Raw genomic sequence first — 20,672 nt, 5'->3', positions numbered from 1 at the left:
TGCTTACGTGTGGTAAACAGTCCCAGCAGAGGCTTATGGTCAGTGAAGACCGTGAAATGCCTGCCATATAGAAAATCGTGGAATGTTTTAATTCCAGCAACAACAGCCAGAGCCTCCCTGTCTATCTGAGCGTAGTTGCGCTCGGCAGAAGACAATGTTCTGGAGTAGTATGCAATAGGAACCTGAGTTCCATCAGACCTGAGGTGACTCAGGACAGCTCCAACCCCGGAGGGGGATGCATCACCAGCGATGCACACAGGAAGAGACTCGTTGAAATGTGCAAGAACACTGTTAGAAGTGAGCAAGGCCTTGACTTTTTTAAAGCAAGCCTCATGTGCTTGTGACCACAGCCACACAGCTTGTTTGTCTAGTAGCCTGTGAAGAGGCTCAGCTACACTAGCTTTATGTGGAAGAAAAGAATTGTAGAAATTCAGGAGGCCTAAGAAGGCCTGAAGTTCGGCCTTAGACTTTGGCCTGGGTGCTTCTAAAATAGCAGTTAGTTTGGATTCAGCAGGATGAGCCAGCAGCCCAATTTGAATCCCAGAATTCAGTAGAAGGGCACCCCAATCTTTGCAGTTGTCTTTTCGAGCTTAAGCCTGATTTCTGAATCTTCACAGGACCGCCCTAAGCCTCCAGCTAGATGTGTGTGGAGTCTCCTGCAATCAAGACATCGTATCAAGTAGGGGCAGACCCCGGTAACCTCGTAGTTGTGTTCCATTACGCTTTGGAAAATCCCAGGAGCGACATTTACTCCAAACTGTAGCCTTTTTACTTTAAAGGCTCCACTGTGGGTCACAATGGTCTGAGCTATGGCAGCATCATAATCAACAGGCAGCTGTTGATATGCTTGAGCTAGGTCAAGCTTTGCAAAAACACGCCCCCCCTTGAGAGAGGCCAGGATGTGACTGACCACAGGAACAGGATAGGCATGTTGCTGCAATGCCTTATTGAGTGTGCATTTGTAATCAGCACAAATGAGAATGTCCCCATTTGCCTTTAGAGGCGTGACAATGGGGGTCTCCCATGGGCTGGAATCAACAGGTTCTAGGATTCCTTGTTGGATTAGTTTGTCTAATTCAGTGTCAATCTAACTTTTTAAAGCAAAAGGGACCCTTCTTGCTTTAATCCTAATGGGAGTGACAGTGGGGTCTAGCTTTAAGGACACAGGTGGTCCTTTGAATGTGCCCAGCTGGGGGCTGAAAACATCTGCAAATTCCTTGCAGACTTCCTGTAGGTCGAGTGTGTGTAAGCTGTTGAGTCCTGTGACGTGTATCCCCAGGGCCTCAAACCAATCGAGTCCTATGAGACTCGTTCTTTCACCCCCTACTACTAACAAGTCTAGTGGACCTTCCAAACTCTTGTATTGCACGTTAAGGGTGGCCTCCCCCTTAACACACACTCTTGAGTTCTGAAAATCAGTTAATACAATATCAGAAGGCCTTAACTTGGCATTAGTCCCACTACTGGAACAAATCTTCCTAAATGTATGCAATGAAATGATGGAAAGGGCAGACCCTGTGTCTAGTTCCATAGATAATGGAACCCCTTGTAGCTTCACGTTGAGTGAAAGCTTTTTCTTCATGGGCTTGTGTGTGCCTGTCCTACAAATGTTTCTACGCGAAGCGCAAAAACCTACCCTATTCTGGCTGGGGACTCTGGTACCCTTCAGGCGGTCTTCTTGAGGTTGTGCCTTTCGTCGGCCCAGACACACAGCTGCAATGTGCCCTTGTTTGCCGCATGCCCGGCAGGTAGCGGAGCGGAACTTGCAGTCGGGTCTCCTGTGGCGACCTCCACAGCCGATGCACTTGAGCGGAGCTGAAGAGCTTTCCTTCTGATTTTCTCCCTTCGCGGGGTGTAGACGGTCGACTTCTTCGTCCGGATCCTCCTCGGAGTTTCGTCGGACGTCTTCTTGGTGCACGGACGCACCCTCTGCACTGCTTCTGACCGGCCGCATGTTCTTGACGGCGCCGCCTGCTGCTTCTTCCGCGGTGGCTTCCCTTAAAGCGTCTTGGAAGGATAATTCTTCCTTAGCGAAAAGTCTCTGTTGTAGCTCTCGATGCCTCAACCCGCACACGAATCGGTCCCTCAGTCGTTCCTCGAGGTCCTTGACCTCGCAGGGCTTGGCGGCCTTCCGTAACGCGGCGATGTACTCCTTGGCTGACTCCCCGGACCGTTGATCCCTCTGCTCGAAGGTGTGGCGCCATGAGATAACGGACACCTTGGGGTGGAAGTGGTCCTTCAGCAGCTTCTTCAGGTCTGCGTAGCTTACAGACTCTACTGGAACAGGGGCTGCAAGGTTTTCTGCGATTTCGAAGGCGTCTTGGCCGCAAGCGCAAAGCAGGGTGGCAGCCTTCAAGCTATCTTCCCTCACTTGGTTTGCCTTGAAGTAGTTCTCCATTCTGGATACGTAGGACTCCCACCGCTCTGGATGTGAGACGTCGAATTCAGCAAGCCTTCCGATTTTCGCCATCTTCGGATCTTCAGGAGACGGGTCTATCAGCCAGCCTACCCCCGAATGCGCACTGGATTGGCGGGCAGCTGCTGAGTCAACACCGTTCCTCTTCCGCCGCTCAGGACTCCTTGGGTAAGCTTACACTTTTTTCCTTTCCAGGTAGTGCAAGGCATCCCATCCTCGTCGCCAGTGTTGCGTCCTTGGCGGGAAAACAGACACGAGAAACAGCTGGAGTTCTCAGGTTCTTTTATTCAGCGTTCAGCTTACAGGAAGATGGCTTCAGCTCAGCCAAACGCCTCACAGCCTCTTATATAGGCAACTCCCGGGTAAATGGGTTACTTTTCCCGCGCCAGCACCCGCGCATGCGCACGGCGCTGGCGACAGCCTGTCTGGTCCCGGGCAGCTTTGCACCTGCCCGGGACTGCCTGCAAACGCCCGAGCCGTTTGCAAGGCTCGGGACATAACAAGTAACTTGTATCTAATTCGCTTATCTGCTGTCTAAAATCATGTTATTTTAGTAAAATCTGTGCTACCCAAGGTTCACACAGAATTAATTTGTTTCTTTTGTGCTTCATGTTTAATATTGAGAAAATAAACTGAAACTAAAAACATGACAATTGTTTCAGGAAACATCTTGCAACTAAGAATAGGGATGTAGAGTGAAAATAATCTTCATTTCTTTAGAGTGTACCTTGTTTCTATAATCATGATATAGACATTGTGCTGACTTTGCCATGGATTTTGCAAAGACTGCTTCAGAAATGCACAAAATAAAATCTTCATCCTGAAAAATGCTTGTCAGGGCATTTGTGGTTTGTATGGTTCTGTTCTGCAGATTCTGAAATAGAGTTGCTATAAGACAATAAGCAGTAATCAGCATAATGATTTTATTTAATGCAGATTAAAACTAATTTAATTTTAGCTTCCTTTAATAAATAACGTAGGATACAAATGACATTGCTATTGATAAACCATTTTTGAAGGGATGATCTGTGGTCTTAACTGAGGCAAGTTATTCTTTTAAGTGCATATCTGCAAATATTTTCTTAATGAGCTGAGCAATTATTTAGAAAAACATAGTTAATTGATAAGACCTGCTAATGTCAGCCCAATTAAATAGTTGGCTGTCTATTCTGATTGTAATATCTAACTTGGGTTAGTACAGTCCAGAAACAGAATGTAACTTAAATCCACTTGCCAGAACTCCACTTGGCATCTTCTTGTATGTGTTTATTCAAATATAAAATCTGTACCTATTTACTCTGTTCATAGAATTTTGCACTGCTTTCCAGAATATGCTAGTGTGTCTGAACATTTAAAATATATGCTTAGGTTTGTTCCTTTGTTTTGTTTCATTAGCAAAGGAAGTCACCTAATAGTTTCTTCCAAAGATGTTTGTTTAATCTGGAAAATGCTGTATCTAGCAATTGCATCCAGCAATTTTGGGGGATATAGTGTTTGTTAACTCAGTATGTTGCATATTGGATATAGTTCGATGTTATACTGTAGCTGTCTCATTTGTCTAATTTTCCAATGGTTTACTTCAAAATTTCCAACAAAAGGCCTAACTTTTATTGAAATAAACTCCCTTACTTTTTTAAAGAGATCACCTGCATTTATACAATTTATTAAAAGACAAACTAACCAACTACTTTGTACTAATAACTATTCTAAGGGAATGTCAGAACTGACAGGAGGAAGGGAAAAAAGTCTTTCTTATGATTCCTTCTTTTCTTGTATACATAGAGTTAATTTTAGCTGAAATTTATAGAATGTAGAAAAGTGTCATCATTATTGTTAGAAGTAGAAACTGTATTTTAGCATTTTAAGATCCTCTGAGTCTGCCAAAGGGAAGCTTACATTGCCAGGACACAGGATTTTATTTTTTTTTAATCTTCATTTCCTTGAAAGGATATCAGCTGCTTTAAATTCAGGATTGCTCTCTTTCATACTGAAAGTATGGGAGAAGCATCATGTTTTTTTAGCCTGCCAAGTCTTGGAAAATCTGGGAAGATTATTTTATTTTGTTTTATTATTTGATTTGATTTTAGTACTACCCACTATGAAAAATTATGGTTGTCATCCTTCCCTGATTGATATATTATCTCGTAAAACAATTTGATGTGGATCTCTGCTGTGGTGTGTGAAGTTGGCGCCCTGGAATGTCCTCAAAGGCATGGCCTATTTCCTACTGGAGTGCAACATTCTCAGTGGTGGGAGTCAGCCGGTTCGCACCACTTCGGCAAAACCGGTAGCTAATTTTTTGTTGCCCAGGCCCAGAATGGACGTCCAGAAGCAGCATCCACACAGAGAACCAGTTGTTCACATATTTGAATCCCACCACCTCTGGCTGAGGGGGAGATTAAGAAGTCAAAACCAACGCCAGGAAGACTAATTCCCAGTTGTTCTATGCTTTTATGCAGTGCCATTAAATGATTCCCTTTAGGAAGGCTGGCAGTAAATTTAAGAGAACCTGGGGATTAGATGCTTAGCCATCACCATGACCAGCATCTCTTTTGTTGTCAAAGCTTCTTAACAATAAAAGTAAATTCCTGGGTTTCTAAGTTGGTGTAAAATCTTAGTTGTTGAGCACAGCCTTATATTTCCTGCTGGCCCACGAATCTCTCCTCAAATCAGCTAGTAGCCATCAGTGTATGTTTTAAATGTGTGGTGCCTAGCTTTCTAAAAGATGAAAACAATATTGTTGTTTTGCAGAAAAACTGGACATGGACCTTGCTGCGGAGGTACTTTTTGCGAGGGATAGCAAAAGTCGAATAGATTCTTTAACTACGGTCCTTGGGCAAGAAGTGGATCGTTTTAATAACCTTCTCAGTCTGCTGAGGGTATAAAAACATACATTTCTTAGTCAATGGAATAAATGCTGAAGTTATGAATTTGTTGAATTTATATTAAGACTACCATGCACTAAGAACCAGGGATTTAAATCAAAATGTTTCTCTAATGTGTTCTATCGTTCTTCCATTCTACCAAAAAAGTAAATAAAGTGGAAAGCAGAAATACTCTTTGCAGAGAAACTAGAGATACTTTCTATTGGAAAGCAAACATATTCTCTGAGAGGGATGGGCAGCTAAGAAATATGAAATTAGATCAGACATGTCAAACTCGCGATGTCGCATGACGTATCGGGACTATTTTGCTATTGCTGGCAATGGGGTGGGCGCGGCTTACGCATGACATGTCTGGCTAGATAGATAGATAGATAGATAGATAGATAGATAGATAGATAGATAGATAGATAGGCAGGCAGGCAGGCAGGCAGGCAGAATATGTAAGACTGAGTGTTGCTAAATAATATCTATGACATCACTGTGACTTAGCAAGCCTAATTTAGCCTAATGTCTGTGTTATTCCTTTCACTATATATGGCATTACAGATAATCCTTTATTTGCAACCATTCATTTAGTGATCATTCAAAGTTACGGCAGCACTGGAAAAAAATGACTTAATAACCGACCTTTGCACTAATGACGGTCACAATGTCCCTGTGGTCACATGATCCAACTTCAGGTGCTTGGGGCAACTGGCACGGATTTACAATGGTTGCAACCTCCCAAGGTCACGTGATTGTTACTGCAGCCTTCCCAGCTGACTTCCAATTAGCAAAGACAAGGGGGGAAGGGAGTTGAATTCCTTAACAACTATGTGATATACTTAACAGCTGATATACTTAACAACCATGTGATATACTTTAATTTATATGGTACTAAAGTTCTCCTGTCTGTTTGTAACCTTCCATTAGGCCAAATGATGCTTCATAACAGAACAATTTTTGAATCATGGTACAGGGAGTCGTTGACTTATGACCACAATAAGGTCCAGAATTTCTGTTGCTAAGCAAGGCAATTGTTCTATGAGTGGCAGCCAATTTTGTGACATTTTTGCCCTGGTTGTTATTCACATGCAATCATGAAGTGAATCTGGCTTCCCCTATTGGCTTTGCTTGTCAGAAGCCAGCTGGGAAGTCACAAAAGGCAATTGTAGGATCACAGGATGCAACATCTGCTGTAAATACATGCTGGTTGCCAAGCAGCTGAATTTTGATCACGTGATCATAGGCACAATGCAACGATTCTCTGTGTGAGTCCTGGTTGTTTTTCCACTGCTGTTTGGACTTTGAACAGTTGCTAAACAAATAGTTGTACGTCAAGGATTATCTATATCTCAAATTCTCTGATTTAGAGATTTTGCTACAAAATCCAGAACTTGTGTATAATTGGAATTTCAAAGATCTTCACACCAGTTGTATTCACAAAGTTGTGGCTGCTGCAGCATCGCTGTAGTCAGTTACGGTCATGTGATCATGATTTCCAACACTCTCTGCCAGCTTCCCACAACAAAGTCATTTGGGAAGCGAGCAGGAAGTCAGAAGCCCCTCCCACTCCTATTGCAGCATGAAATAATTTCTGGCTAATAAAGATTGTTATGAGGGCTGCATGGGAGAAATGTGGCTTTCATAGAATGCAAGAATATCAACATCATTGGAAAGAAGGCATTAACCTTGTAGAAAGAGAGTGACAAATCGGGAAAACAGTTCCAGGAATTACCTCACTATTTTCACAGGCATATACTTTTACTGACAGAAAAATTTCATCCTTATTTCTCAGAACATTGGTCACACCAGGTTAGTTTTCCTGGCTTCCTTTAGTTGAAGGTGGTTAAGACAAGATAGTTGCATTTTTATCTTTTCAAACAAATATGGTAAATAGTTTCCATTTATTTGTGAAACGGGTATAAAAACTGTTGGGAAACCCTCTTATAAACATAGATAATATAAAGTAGATGATCAAAGTAGAAAAATCAATCTGAAGAAGATTTTAATTGATGTCGTTGGAGCTAATTTTCAAACAAATCAATTCAGATTAAGAGTGTAAGAAGGATGGCTTTGTTTGAGCTCATCATTGTTTGATGCTTGATTCTGTATGCTCATCCTTTGCCTTAGCTTGTTATATATTATTTTGTGCAGAATTTTTTTAAAATTTATTTTAACTGTACACAACCCTGAGGATTTTTCCTGAAAGACCAGTGGTAAATTATCTGAATATATTTTGGTTTTAATAGCATCTTATTTATGCCTTAGTTATACTGCTCCATTTTTAGTAAAATATTATAAATTACTCGATAATTTTCATTTTTAACTGAGAAATGGAATGAATATTCACACACACAATGTAATAGCTGCCCTATCTAGACAGCCACATCAGTTCAAGGATTTCTTTCTCTGCCTCTTCCATTCCCTCCCCTCCCCCCCCATTTGCCTTATAATGACGTTTAAATTACTCTCAGAGGAAGAGGAGAAAAGGAGACAGGCCAAAAACATTTGGAAAGTGGAACACCTGCATAATCTCTACAGCAGGGGTCTTCAAACTCGGCCCTTTTATGACTCATCGACTTCAGCTCCCAGAATTCCTCAGCCAGTCACGCTGGCTGAGGAATTCTGGGAGTTGAAGTCCATGAGTCATAAAAGGGCCAAGCTTGAAGACCCCTGCTCTGCAGTGTATCACTGCGAAGCTCCTTATTACAGTTAGGCAAGGGTACTGGTAAGAATGTGGTGGAAGATGTGAAGGCAACTTCCCTGTGTTGTATAGACAGCTTCAGCAAACATTGTTGCAGCACCATTGAGATTTTATCAGTGATCTTCCCTTCTACCTGCTTGGATTTGTAGGATCATTAGATCAGCGTTTCTCAATTTAGCAACTTTAAGATGAGTGGACTTCAGTTCCCAGAATTCCCCAGCCGGCCGTGCTCATCTGTTTAATGCACTGTTTCTCAGCTGTTGCTGAGGTTGAGAAACATTGCATTAGATCATTGAAGCTAAGGTGAGAGCGAGAGAACTGGCAATACAACTGCTTGGAGAAGATAAGATTGCTGTTATATTCCTTTCCTCTCCGCAGAAGATTAAAGTACAGTGTTGTTGTTCAACTTTCAGAGCTCTCTACAAACACTCAACAAAGCCATTGCGGGGTTTGTAGTCATGTCCGAAGAAATGGAGAGAGTGTACCACAGCTTTCTTAACAATCAGGTTCCAACCCTCTGGGCCAATGCCGCCTATCCCTCTCTGAAACCTTTGGGGGCCTGGGTGAAAGACCTTGTGCTCAGGACAAGCTTCATAGATGTAAGTAGAAATGCTACTCATAGGTGTGCAGTGTACTGATGATCTATAATTTAGGTCAGTGGTGGCGAACCTATGGCACGGGTGCCAGAGGCAGCACTCAGAGCCCTCTCTGTGGGCACTCGCACTGTTGCCGCAGTCCTAGGCCTTCAGCTGGGTTTTATAAAACCTTTTCGCTTTAGGCCTCCGCCGCCGTGTACAAAAAAAAGGTTCAATCAATCAGTCAATTTCAACTTCCCGCGGGGAAAAAAAGATCTTGCAAAGTTGGAATTGATTGATTGAACTTTTTAGTCCCACCCAGTCTGCTGTTACCACCGCAGCCATGCCCACCCAATGGGCCACACCCACCCAATGGGCCACACCCACCCGGCACCCAACGATGCATAAGTGAGTTTTGGGTTGCAGTTTGGACACTCGGTCTCTAAAAGGTTCGCCATCACTGATTTAGGTTATGTTTCAGATGTAAGAGATTTTAGGAAAGTTAAAAAAGGATGTAACCCAGGTTCATTCTTTTTTTTTATTATTATTAAAAGTTTTATAAATTTTACAAAAAAGAAAAAAGAATACAAAACAAGAGACAACATATACAAAAAAATAAAACTAAACAATACATATAAAAAAAAAAAAACCCACCCCTCCCAAAAAACCCCCCCTCCCTTCCCCCCCCCCTCTGAGCTTCCCAGAGCAGAATATAGGCTTAAAAAGTAAAAATAAAAATTAAATTAAGAACTTTATATTTATATATATAAAAAGATTATCTATAATATATATAAAAATAAAACTTATGAAAAAACTATATAATATTTTTGTATACCCAATCTAAATTGTATAAATTTTATCCATTTATCCCAAACAGCAAAAAACTTCTCTTGCGTTTGTTGCTTTAAGAAAGCCGAGATCTTTGCCATTTCCGCCAGATAAGCTACTTTAAGAAACCATTCCTGCAATGTAGGCAAGGATTCCTTCTTCCAATATTGTCCTACTAACAGCCTAGCGGCTGTAATCAAATTTAACATCAATACAACCTCCTTTGTATCACAATCTGTAACAATACCTAACAAAAATAATTGCGGAGTAAATTTTACCCTCCTTCTAAAAATTCTCTGGATATTCCACCATACTTTGATCCAAAATGCTTTTATCTCTCTGCATGACCACCAAATATGATAATAGGAAGCCTCCTTATAACCACATCTCCAACATTTGGGTTGCACGTCAGGGTACATATAAGACATTTTTTGTGGATCAAGGTGCCATCTATAAAACATTTTATAAAAATTCTCCCTTAAGTTCTGTGCTTGTGTAAATTTGACATTTCTACCCAGGTTCATTCTTTAGCTTCCTTGAACTCCTCCCACACACACAAAAGTTTAGAGCACTAATGACCTATTTATTAGGAGTGGACTTCAGCTTCCAGAATTTCCATGGCTTGCTGGGGAATTCTGGGAATTGAAGTCCACTCATCTTAAAATGGTTAAGGTTGAGAAATACTGCATGAGATCATTGATTATTTTAGCATAAAAGATAAAATGTGGGGTAAATTCATTTAAACACAGGCCAGTGAGCGCCTGTGAAATGTGTATGCAAAATGTGAATGCATTAGCATACCAAACTGCAATTTGCAACTCAAAAATGTGCCCAGAAAAAACATCTCTGAAAGAATATGCACATTAAGTATGTATGTCAGGCAAAAAAAAATCATACAACCCATGGAAGAGAAATTAGTTCAGGGAACAGTAACAATTTCAGGCAGCTGAGACTGTTCAAATTGTTAAAAATGAAGGTCAGAGGCACCATTATTAGGAAACAAGTGGGGACAAGAAACACTTTAAAAGGGAGAGGACATTAAAACCCATGCCAAATGCTTGCCTTTCCATTTATTACAAGTTGGCTTCTCTCTTGTTTAAATTAATATGCCAAATATGACTTGCAGCAAATAAACTAATGAGAAAATGCTTGGCAGAATGAAGGTAATATTCCCCATTCTTGGCTTGGGGAATAATGGAGACGGGAGAGTAATGGCATTATTGCTTTTCCTAAATGGCTTAGCTGATTATTTGCAGAATGGATACAGTTTTGTCATCAAAAATTTACAGTGGTATTTTATGTACCTTCGTAATTCCAAAAGGTATCTTCCTTACTGTGGCTTGATAATGCATTGCCATCAGATGTTGGACTTACCACTTCTCTAAGATAATTATGCCATATGATTATGATTTTTGAAATAATACGTTGCTGGTGTGCTGTATATACAAACTGAGTGCATCAGCTTTTATGCAGGTACCCTGATCCGGAGACCCTCAACCATGCATCAGAACCATTATTTCTCTTTAACTTCAAACACTGTGCAAAGTACTCATGGCTGTTTTGACTGAGTTCCAATCTTAAACCAATAATATAATCAAGAAAATTGGAAGTAAAGAAAAGAGATGATATATTTTACCCTTAGTGCTTCCCACTAAGCACCCAAAATGGTGACGGACAAAAACTAAGGCAGATGCCAAGAGTGACTCCTCATATCCTCCAGTTTCTGATCTGTGTGAGAGAAGCCCTGAGCTTCATTCTGTCTGGGACAGGGGTAGGCAACCTTGGCTCTTTTATGACTCGTGGACTTCAACTCCCAGAATTCCTGAGCACAGCTGGCTCAGGAATTCTGGGAGTTGAAGTCCACGAGTCATAAAAGAGCCAAGGTTGCCTACCCCTGGTCTGGGAGAACTTCAAATGTTGTCATTCTGCAGCACCGAAGATTTCCTGGATTAAGACCAAGCATAATGAAGCCATATCCATTTAGATGGAAAAGTAAAACCCTGGCAAACCCAGTTCAGTTCTTCCCCTCTCTGCAAATAAAATAACAGCAATCCGTTGTTTAATAAGTTAAATGGAATGTCGGGTTTTATGCCTAACGTATATCAACTTTTTTTTTTTTCAGTTCTGGCTCAAAAGAGGTCAACCTAAATCATTTTGGATTTCTGGTTTCTTTTTTCCACAAGGATTTTTGACTGGTAAACATTCCAACAAAATTTCGCTGTCTCCAATGTCACCTATGTATGTTTTAAACGGTAGCATGCCCACAAAAGGGTGGGAAACCAATTGCTCAGTTGTTTGTCTCGCTTTTGGTTTCAGATGCTCAGAATAGCCTGCCAAGTCGCTTTATTGTTAGCTGATTGATTGGGATCAAATTCACAGGGCACTGTTTCCATTTCCCAATCCCTTCAAACCATTTTTAAGTTGGCTGCAGAATTCTCTTCACTGCTGCTGGCTTCTAAAAACCAAGCGCAGCCAGGGTGTAATGGGAACCAGTCACTCTTCTTCCATCAGCTGATCAGTAAGAAAAAGTCAGTGTCCCGCCTGCAGGGTATGCAGCCCCCCCCAAAACTCCCTTTGTGGTTGAATCTGTGCAAAAAGGAAATAAAGCTGTTATTAAAAGGAAGAAGCTATAAAGCCACCAGATTAGTATCCTGAAAGCATGTTGCTCATTGTGCTGATGCAACATGCCAATAAATTTGGAGCCAATAGTTTTCCTAAATAACTCCAGTCCCCTGTTGCTGCTGTAACTGGAGTGAAGAAGAGCAGGGGTGGGGGAGATGTGAATAGCGTACGGAAGATAATGTTGAAATAGAATATCCAGAAGAGAAGGAACCTGAAGCACCATTTTTATCAAATGCTGTTTTAGGCAGTGGGTGATATAGAACAGACTGCCCTTTCCTTCTTCTCAATTTTGAAAATAAATTCATAGTCAGAAGCAGTTTGCTAACATAAATAGGCAGTGCTCTTTATATTAATCTTGCGCATCAATTCCTATTAACCACGTTTCTGTGGTTCTAAGACAGTGGTTCTCAACCTGTGGGTCGGGATCCCATTTGGGGTCGAACGACCATTTCACGGGGGTTGCCAAACAACGCAGTCCGCCATTTTTTCCCCTTTTTCTTAGCTGTGCTACTCCCTTTTATTCTATTGGCTTTTGAAAGCCAATAGAATAGACTCTCTTGAATAGACTCTCTTGAAAGCCAATAGGAATTGTCCAGGCTGTCTCTGCCCTGCTGAGCCCGCCAAAAGTCCCATTCTGCAAACGGTGCTGCAACAATTGAGTAGTCCTCGATTTACGCCCGGTTGAGTAGTCCTCGACTTATGACCGGTTGGGGGTCGCGGCATTAAAAAGGTTGAGAACCACTGTTCTAAGATCTGGCAGCAAAACACCCTACAAACCATATAACTTATAATCTATTGCCTCTAGAATAAGTGAAATCGTTTCAGTGTGGATTGGAAAATACAGGGGTTAAACAGGCGCTCTGCAATACAGTAGAAATCATGCACTGCCTGGCTTTCAAAAAGGAGTTCTTTAAACCCTCTCATAATTTAATAGGAAGTTTTTTTTCCCTTTAGGTTATTATTCTGAACTAACAAAAGCAATAAAAATAATAAAAATGTCAGTATGGTACTTGGAAGTAAAGCAATACATTAGGGCCATAATAATTGTTCAAAATGATAAGGTTGCCTTTAAAAAAAAAGATGGCTTGGAATAGTAGGGTATTATAATAAAGCAGTGCTCTATAAAAATATTTTTTATGATATTGAAGATTACACTATGAATTGGACTTTGCCGAGAGATTTTGTAAATATAGAACATATTTCTGAGTCTGTGTGAGGGTAAATTAAGTTTGAATTACTGTGCATTGTTTTTTTATATATATTTTTAAAGTTTTTTATTTACAATACAGTTAAAAAAGAAAATATTGGACATGATGTAACACTCCAGTATAAACATTTCTGTCAAGTTATTTCTCTTCTTACATTTAGTTCTTTATCTCTGTAGATACATATTTTTTATACAATACTTAATTCATTTCTCTATTTGTTAGCCTAAAATTATATACATTTCCATATTGACGCTAATCTATAACCCCAACAGTCCTCCTCAACTCCCACCAAGAGTAAAATTTATCCCAGATTTTAAAGTATTCAGATCCACTTTTATCTTTCAGTTCCATCGTAAGCCTGTCCATTTCAGCACAAGATAGTATTTTGTATAGTATTTCTTCCTCTGTGGGAGTTTCTTTGTTTTTCCATTTTTGTGCAAACGCCAGTCTGGCAGCCGTCAAGATGTGCAACATCAAATAAACTATCCCCTAATCATATTTCTCTGTGGCTGTGCATTGTTAATGGTTCTTTAATGACTGATTATTTGTTTTTAAAAAGAGAACCAGGTCCATGTTTTATTTCTCAGGAACTCTTCAGAATCACGCTCGAAAATATAACTTGCCGATTGATGAGCTTAGTTTTAGTTACAACGTCATTCCTGTCTTCAGAGACCAAACACAAGTATCAGAAGCTTCAAAACTCTGCCACTTTGGAAATGAATTACCAATGGATGAAAAGGTATTTACAAGTCTGCAACTGCAATGACTATCCAGCCACAAAGAACTTGAATTCACATGAAGTACCTTTACATAAAACCATCACGTTTATCTTGTACTGTGGTAGATTTCTGATACTTTTTTTAAAATGTTTTGCTATGTTTGAAGAACATGTACCTGGGTAAGGTAGAAACTTGATAGCGATAATGAATGAGTAGCTCAGCTTTGACTTCCACCTTCTACCTTATTTTTTTCAGTTACCTTCTCCAAAGGATGGGGTGTTGGTCCATGGCATGTTTATGGATGCTAGTCGTTGGGATGAGGATGAAATGGTTATAGAAGATGCGTTACCTCGACAAATGAACCCAATGCTTCCAGTAATTCATTTTGAGCCGCATCAAAATTACGAGCCCCATCCATTGTTGTATCATGCGCCCCTCTACAAAACAGGAGCTAGAGCAGGAACTCTGTCTACCACAGGTCATTCTTTTTTCTATAACATTCACTAGATATCCAATATCAACTTGGCAAATATACATGAATGACAGCCTAGCAAATGACTTTTATTCAAACACCACAAGGCAGATGATGCTTTGAAGGGGCATCCTGGGACAGATGTAGCAGAGAATCCCCCATCTAACTCAAGGGTGCAAGAGGTTGCAAGGAACCACTGATCCAGGCTGAAGAACAGCTTGATCAAAGGCCAGAGGCCTAGGCAACATAAGAGTAAAGTCCTGTCTATCGATCAGGTGATATTATTATGTTAAAAAAATGCAGGGAAACCCTCTACGTTACCAAAGTCCCACTCTTGAAATTTGCCACATCGATAATATTTATAAGTGTTTTCAAAAGTACTTGGAATGGATCCTACTCCTGAACCAGATCCTGGGAGTAGATAAATCCTTCCTAAAAAGCAAGTATAATTTCTTTTTTATCTGGAATCTGGTACAAAAAATGCAGAATCAAGTTATTTCAGGTTATCAGATGTCACTCTTTTTTCTTAAGAAGTATGTATGCTTTGCTGTAAGAGATCTTCCCCTTTGCAAATAGCTCATGGAATAAGAGTGCAGATTGCCAAACCTGCTGTTTATTAGTGAATTTGCTTCTGGGGATGTGGCAAATGGGGATAATGCCACATGAGTCAATGAATGTGGGCTGATGTTCCAGCTTCCTGACAGTTTCATAGATATTTTTCCCTAGAATTATGAATGAGAAAGTGGAAGTGAAAAACTCCAGGTAATTTGAATAGGGAGATGAATAGTGATGTGTTGGGGGCATTCCACTCCATTGAAGCTGAACAGTATATAAGGATATGACATCTGTTGCTAAATTCTGTTTCAGCTCAACTCAAAAGAAGTGAGTAGCACAGCTGATGAACCATCACAGATTGTTTGGTTGATTGTTTTGCTGATTTCTATATGCTTGCTTCCTTTATTACACTACTGGTAGAACACATAAATCGTTCATAGGTATAGTATGTCATATGAACTAAAGGCCTTCTTAAATGAAAGTATTAAGAAAATCGTTTATGGCCAGCTTAACAGACTCAAGTTCTGAGTGCTTTGTTGCCTGTTGGCTGAATTCCTTATCAGCAGTGAAGAGAAAATAAATAGCAAATTTTTAGTATTTCAACTAATGAATAAATTGTTTTAAACTTCTTTAGTTAAAGCCCTATCTTCCAACTTGTAACGTTCTCCTGTGGCATGTTTATTTTCACCTGATCCCACAAAGATTTATTGTCACATCTGATCCAGACTGGGACCTTTATGCAGCACTAGGGACAAAATTTAGTGCCGCTGGTCACCAGACATTAATACAGAAACAGATGCCTAGAAATAGCTTCATTCCAACTATGTAGTTGTTTTAAAATAATTTGGCAAACTTTTGTGCATTTATCTTTGTATCGTTTGCACTAAATGTGTCCATTGTCTCCTATTATCCCCCAAAGAAAAATCATCTAAAGAAAATGGTTTGATCTCATCATCTATAGTAGATCAGGGCAACTCAGGCCCTTACTTGCTGCTACCAGATTAGAATTTGCCTTTAATTTTTTTGAGTTGAAAGGCCAGAAGAAATGTTCATTTTAAAAGATGATTTTATTAAGTTCTTATTTCCTAGAATGGCAGGAGCCTGATTTTCAAGCATTATGGTTTAGTGTGCTTGTGTGCCATATCTGAGCACGTCGCAATTATGTTGCGATTCACCGTAATCAATGCAAGTATCTGAGGAATAATGACAATTTAACCTAAAAGATGCATGCAGGTGTCTGATTTATGATGCCTGCATTTTGAAACCACATAAGCACAGTAAGGTGTACTTTGCCAAAAGAGTATGCAGTTTTCCAGAAAAGTCAGCCTATTCCACAGCCCCACACAAGTTGACCCAATTCATTGGAATCCCAGGCCTCTGATGGGCTGCATGCAGACCCCCTAAGCTTCCAAGGCAGTCTGCCTGGATGGCTTTCTCAACCCTTAGTTCTTGCTGTCACCTTCACATGCCCTACTGTCAGCAGTCGTCAGATCAGCAGGGGACTCAGGCAAGCGTGATACTGCATTGAAGAAGAGAGTATTATGAGCTCCTTCTTTATAGTGCTCTCCTCCTGACAAGACGAGAAAAACTTTTCCTTTCACATCTGTACCCCTTTGTCAACATGCATGCCAACTGGTTAGCATCAGCAGTATACCAGTGCCCAAATGTTGCCCAACTATCTCAACCATATAAGGAGTAAGTTATACTGGTTTTCTTTTTGTATAGAACTTATTCTGAGGTTTGGGTGTACGATGGGGGGGGGGGTTGGCAGCTTAGGAACATGGGGAGTTTGAAACATTAACAATTTTTTCTTTTTTATAATTAGGTCATTCTACCAATTTTGTGGTTACCGTCTTACTTCCTTCAAAAAAACCAAGCGACTACTGGATATCCAAAGGATCTGCATTACTTTGCCAGCTAAATGAATAATCAGCAGGATAGGGTTTCTGTCTACAAGCAAGACCTTGGCATCATGCTGAGACTCTATTCCAGGTGGGGAATAGTAACACTCCATCATTGTCATGCCTGTGGAAATAGATCCCTGCATAAACACATTGTCAGAAGGCCATACTTCTCTTCAACTTGGTTTTAATATTCAGGAATCAATATTCACTTTTCATTTCTCTCCATTCCTTTGCATGTATTCATAGGCAGATTACATGGATTGTTGCATCAGTAATACAGCTGTTTTTAAAAAATGTCAAAAAAGTGCATGTTTTGTATCAAATTATTATCTTATTGTGAATTTTATCCTTTTAGTCTTTTTATTTCATTTTCTTTGTAAATGCAATCTGATTATAAAAGAAGATCCTTTAAAAAAAAAACCAATGGTCTTGGCTGCTTCTGTTTTATCTGTAAAATGTCATACGTCCTTCCTCGGTTTCTCTCGAACCTTTCTACATGAAATAATTATTGGGGAAAGCTATCATCACAATTTGGCAGCTTGCAAACAATTGGAAAATTTTACATTGTATACTTCCAAGAGTTGATGGGTACAAATTGTGATCTTGGGTGAGTTTAATGTATGGTGCGATTATCTGCATTTGGCAAATCACTATTTCAATCCTGAAGACTTATTGTAAAAAAAACAAACAAAACCCATGGTCTTAATGAATGGAAAAAATCAGGGAAAAATCCTTTATTCATTAACCGTGGTGTCAATTGGGGGGGGGGGAGTTAGAGTAACAACATCTTTCTGTGATCTTATAGGCTTCTGAGACTCTTGAATCTTTTTATTCTATGGAAAAAAAACTTTATAATTTTTGCTGTAGAAGGTAAAAACTACAATTCAAGTAGTCATGCCCAAGTTTTAATGTGCAGTTACGCGTGAGTGGAATGTGTATTCCATTCAAAGCAATATAGTGCAGAAAAACTGAATCTTGCTTTGATGTGCATTAATTTTGCTCATCGGACTATATCTCTGATTTCTATCAATAGTTGTCAGTAATAAGTGAAACGTGCTGCTTTCTGTGCACGTTTGGGGTTGTGGTATATATCAATTGTAAGAAAATTAAAATCAATATGGTAAATGCAATTTAAGGACATTGGAGATGTTCAGACATACATTCAAAGACAAAGATAATAAGTGAGCAGCTGCAGCTGCAGATTAGGGAAAGGGTGTAATTTATGTAATAGAAAAACAGAATATTCAACAATGAAAACATTTTTAACTTATTAGAAAAAAGTATTGCATTGACTTCACATTGTTATCAAGTGGAAAATGTTTCAGATTATCACAGTGATAATAAAAGCTAAAACTTGCCGTTTATTTGGCAAACAGCTACTGACAGCATTATTCAATACATTACTGTAGATGAAATCTGTGTTAAACAACGATGCCAAACAAAAATATTGAAAATGATACATTTAGCAAAGATCATGTTTCTAGGAAGAATTTACCAATGCAGCAACATGTTCACTAGTGTTTCCTAGTAGCATATACAGTATATGTTCTATTTACTCAGCAAAGTGTATGCTGTGTGTCTGATTTCTTGTCTAATATTATTGGTGATTATGATCACAGGTATAGGGAGAAGACACTATTTGAAACAAATAACAAGTAACAGAGCCAATTCTGTATCTAGAATATCTAACACCGGGGAAACAATTGGAATTTGAAACCCGTGCCGACTTCTTTGTTTTAAATACCAAATTCAGCACAGAAAGTCTCGTTGTTCTTCAAAATTAATGGCACCATTTCATAATTTCCAATTACACGGAGCATTTTTCTACTCATCTCGGAGAGCCTTATGTAAAATCTTTTGTAACAGCTTCAATAAAATTCGGAGCGGACACGAGAATTGTAAGCGTGCAGATGATGGCAAAAAGTGAAAATGCCACCAGGCACAATCTGTCTATGACAGCAGCTGCGAACTTCCACTCGCTGCAGACCTCTTCCCCTTCATCCTGTTTCCGGAAACGGGCTGCAATGAACTGAACTTCTTCCAGGATTTTCACAATCACTGGGATGGCGTCCATTAAAACTTTTCTCTGAGTGCTGTCATTATCTTCAGGCAAAGAGCTCTGGTCCTTTCCGCCCTTGGTGTCCATCTCATTATTCTGTGGGCAGAAGGGATTTTCCATGGCATGGTAGCTATAGATCATGTTGCCATTGCTAGAATGGTGTCCTGGTAAGATGTTCATCTCTACACTGCTGACACTGGACTGGTGCCTCGAGTGGCCGTATCGGCAAGAGAGAGGCCGGATGTTCTCCCCTGGTTTTTTCATTCTGAGAAACCAAGCGCACCAGTTCAGCAAGATGACACGGACCTGAAAAAGACAAACTCTCAGTGCCCTTCGTGGAGGTCTTGCATAAAGAGAGCCGGGGGGGGGGGGGAACGTGGTTCACAAAGGATATTGCCGTTTGGTACATTGCTATATGAAGCATAGCAACTCATTACAAAGATCTTGGACAAAGTCATTTTTCAATTATTTGCCTCCTCCAGCCCTTCCTCTCTAGCCTTAAGCCGTTCATCTGGGGGAAAAAAACCACCTCAGGTATTTTCACAAAATCGCTGTTTTATCCTTGCCGCAGAAACAGATTTTTTCTTAAAGATACCTATAATCCTTCATAATAAGGCTTACAGATAGCTTTAGGAAGAATGTGATTGCTCCCAAGAAATTAACATTTGCCAAGAATCCAATCACTGGAAAGTTGCATTTATTGAAGTTGAAGAAGTTTAATTTGATTGAAAGCGATTGCTAAGCCTGTTAAATGTAACGAATGGGAAAAGACCAACCGCTATTTTGACACAACCAGTCAAAACGTTTTCATTTATTTCTCTATCATGTCCTATTTTACTCTAATTGTTGGGCAGAAAAATCCCTAAGAACTTTGAACCAGCTTCCGACATGAAAAGGGTAACACTCTTGTACAGGTAGTCCTCGACTTATGATCACAATTGGGACAGAAATTTTGATCGCTGTGCAACGAGGTCATTGAGTCATTACAAGACCAGGCCCAACTTTATGACCATTTTTATTGTGATCATTAAGCAAGTCACTGGCCATTAAGCAAATCATACACTTATAGTGCGAATGCGGCTTCCCCCACTGACTTTGCTTGTTGGGAGATGACTGGGAAAGTCGCAAATCACAACTGCATGATGCTGCAATTGTCATAAATGTGAGCTGGTTCCAAGTGCTGAAATCATAATCATGTGACTGTGTGGGGTGGGGTGACAGTCACACCTTTGAGGATGGGTCATAAGTCACTTCTTTTCAGTGCCGTCATAACTCTGAATCAAATTGTTGTAAACCAAGGACTACCTTGTATTTGTTTAGTGAAAAATATTCGGCAAAGTATCTAATTCAAAGTCTGTTTTAACTGTGGCTTTAGTTGGGTAGCTTTTAGGAAAACTAATATCTCTGCCACTGAGAATGCTCTAAACAGTTCTTGAACTGTATGAGAATATCTGCAAGGTGGAAAACAATTGTACAGCTGGAGAACATGTCTTAGAATTATTACTCGGATTACTGCAACAAGCAGATCTCACAAAGTATTCTGTAGTAGAAATGTAAAGGAATAATTCTAGCACTTCTGCCTGCGATGTTTTATTACACCACAAGGTTTAGCTCCCAAGACACCAATGGAGCCTTTTTAATAGCCAACACTCCAGAAGACAGGCATAAGATACAGGAGGATCTGAACAGACTTGAACACTAGGTGCTATCTAACAAAATGAAATTCAATGGTGAAAAAAGTAA

General features: G+C 40.0%; 2 protein-coding genes across 3 annotated transcripts in view; one reads left to right on the top strand and one right to left on the bottom strand.

Annotated features, from left to right (window-relative positions):
* The first annotated feature begins 5,167 nt into the window (after positions 1 to 5,167).
* LOC120311478 (dynein heavy chain 6, axonemal-like) lies at positions 5,168 to 16,931 on the top strand. Its single transcript, XM_039351020.1, has 6 exons — positions 5,168 to 5,295; positions 8,401 to 8,586; positions 11,513 to 11,585; positions 13,808 to 13,959; positions 14,195 to 14,417; positions 16,792 to 16,931. The coding sequence occupies exons 1-6, from the start codon at positions 5,179 to 5,181 to the stop codon at positions 16,893 to 16,895; spliced, it is 855 nt and encodes a 284-aa protein (XP_039206954.1). The 5' UTR covers positions 5,168 to 5,178; the 3' UTR covers positions 16,896 to 16,931.
* A 106-nt stretch (positions 16,932 to 17,037) lies between these two features.
* Positions 17,038 to 20,672, bottom strand: part of LOC120311474 (neuronal acetylcholine receptor subunit alpha-7-like) — a 90,044-nt gene continuing 86,409 nt past the window's right edge. For both annotated transcript variants that reach the window (XM_039351009.1, XM_039351010.1), the window contains one exon: positions 17,038 to 19,235. In XM_039351009.1, the coding sequence (XP_039206943.1) occupies positions 18,714 to 19,235 (522 nt within the window). In that variant the 3' untranslated portion in view covers positions 17,038 to 18,713. The remainder of the gene's footprint in view (positions 19,236 to 20,672) is intronic.

The sequence above is a fragment of the Crotalus tigris genome, unplaced genomic scaffold (assembly GCF_016545835.1).
Source record: "Crotalus tigris isolate CLP2741 ecotype Arizona unplaced genomic scaffold, ASM1654583v1 scf7180000018368.3068619, whole genome shotgun sequence".
Classification (NCBI taxonomy): Eukaryota; Metazoa; Chordata; class Lepidosauria; order Squamata; family Viperidae; genus Crotalus; species Crotalus tigris.
The sequence above is the reverse complement of the archived record's forward strand: the minus strand, read 5'-3'. Positions and strand labels throughout refer to the sequence as shown.

What these genes read in the sequence shown, in the direction of transcription:
- LOC120311478 (XM_039351020.1), top strand. Translation starts at nt 5,179, where the DNA reads ATGGACCTTGCTGCGGAGGTACTTTTTGCGAGGGATAGCAAAAGTCGA. An exon ending in ACCTTCTCAGTCTGCTGAGG is followed by an intron (nt 5,296 to 8,400) that starts GTATAAAAACAT and finishes TTCAACTTTCAG; the next exon opens with AGCTCTCTACAAACACTCAA. An exon ending in AATTACCAATGGATGAAAAG is followed by an intron (nt 13,960 to 14,194) that starts GTATTTACAAGT and finishes TATTTTTTTCAG; the next exon opens with TTACCTTCTCCAAAGGATGG.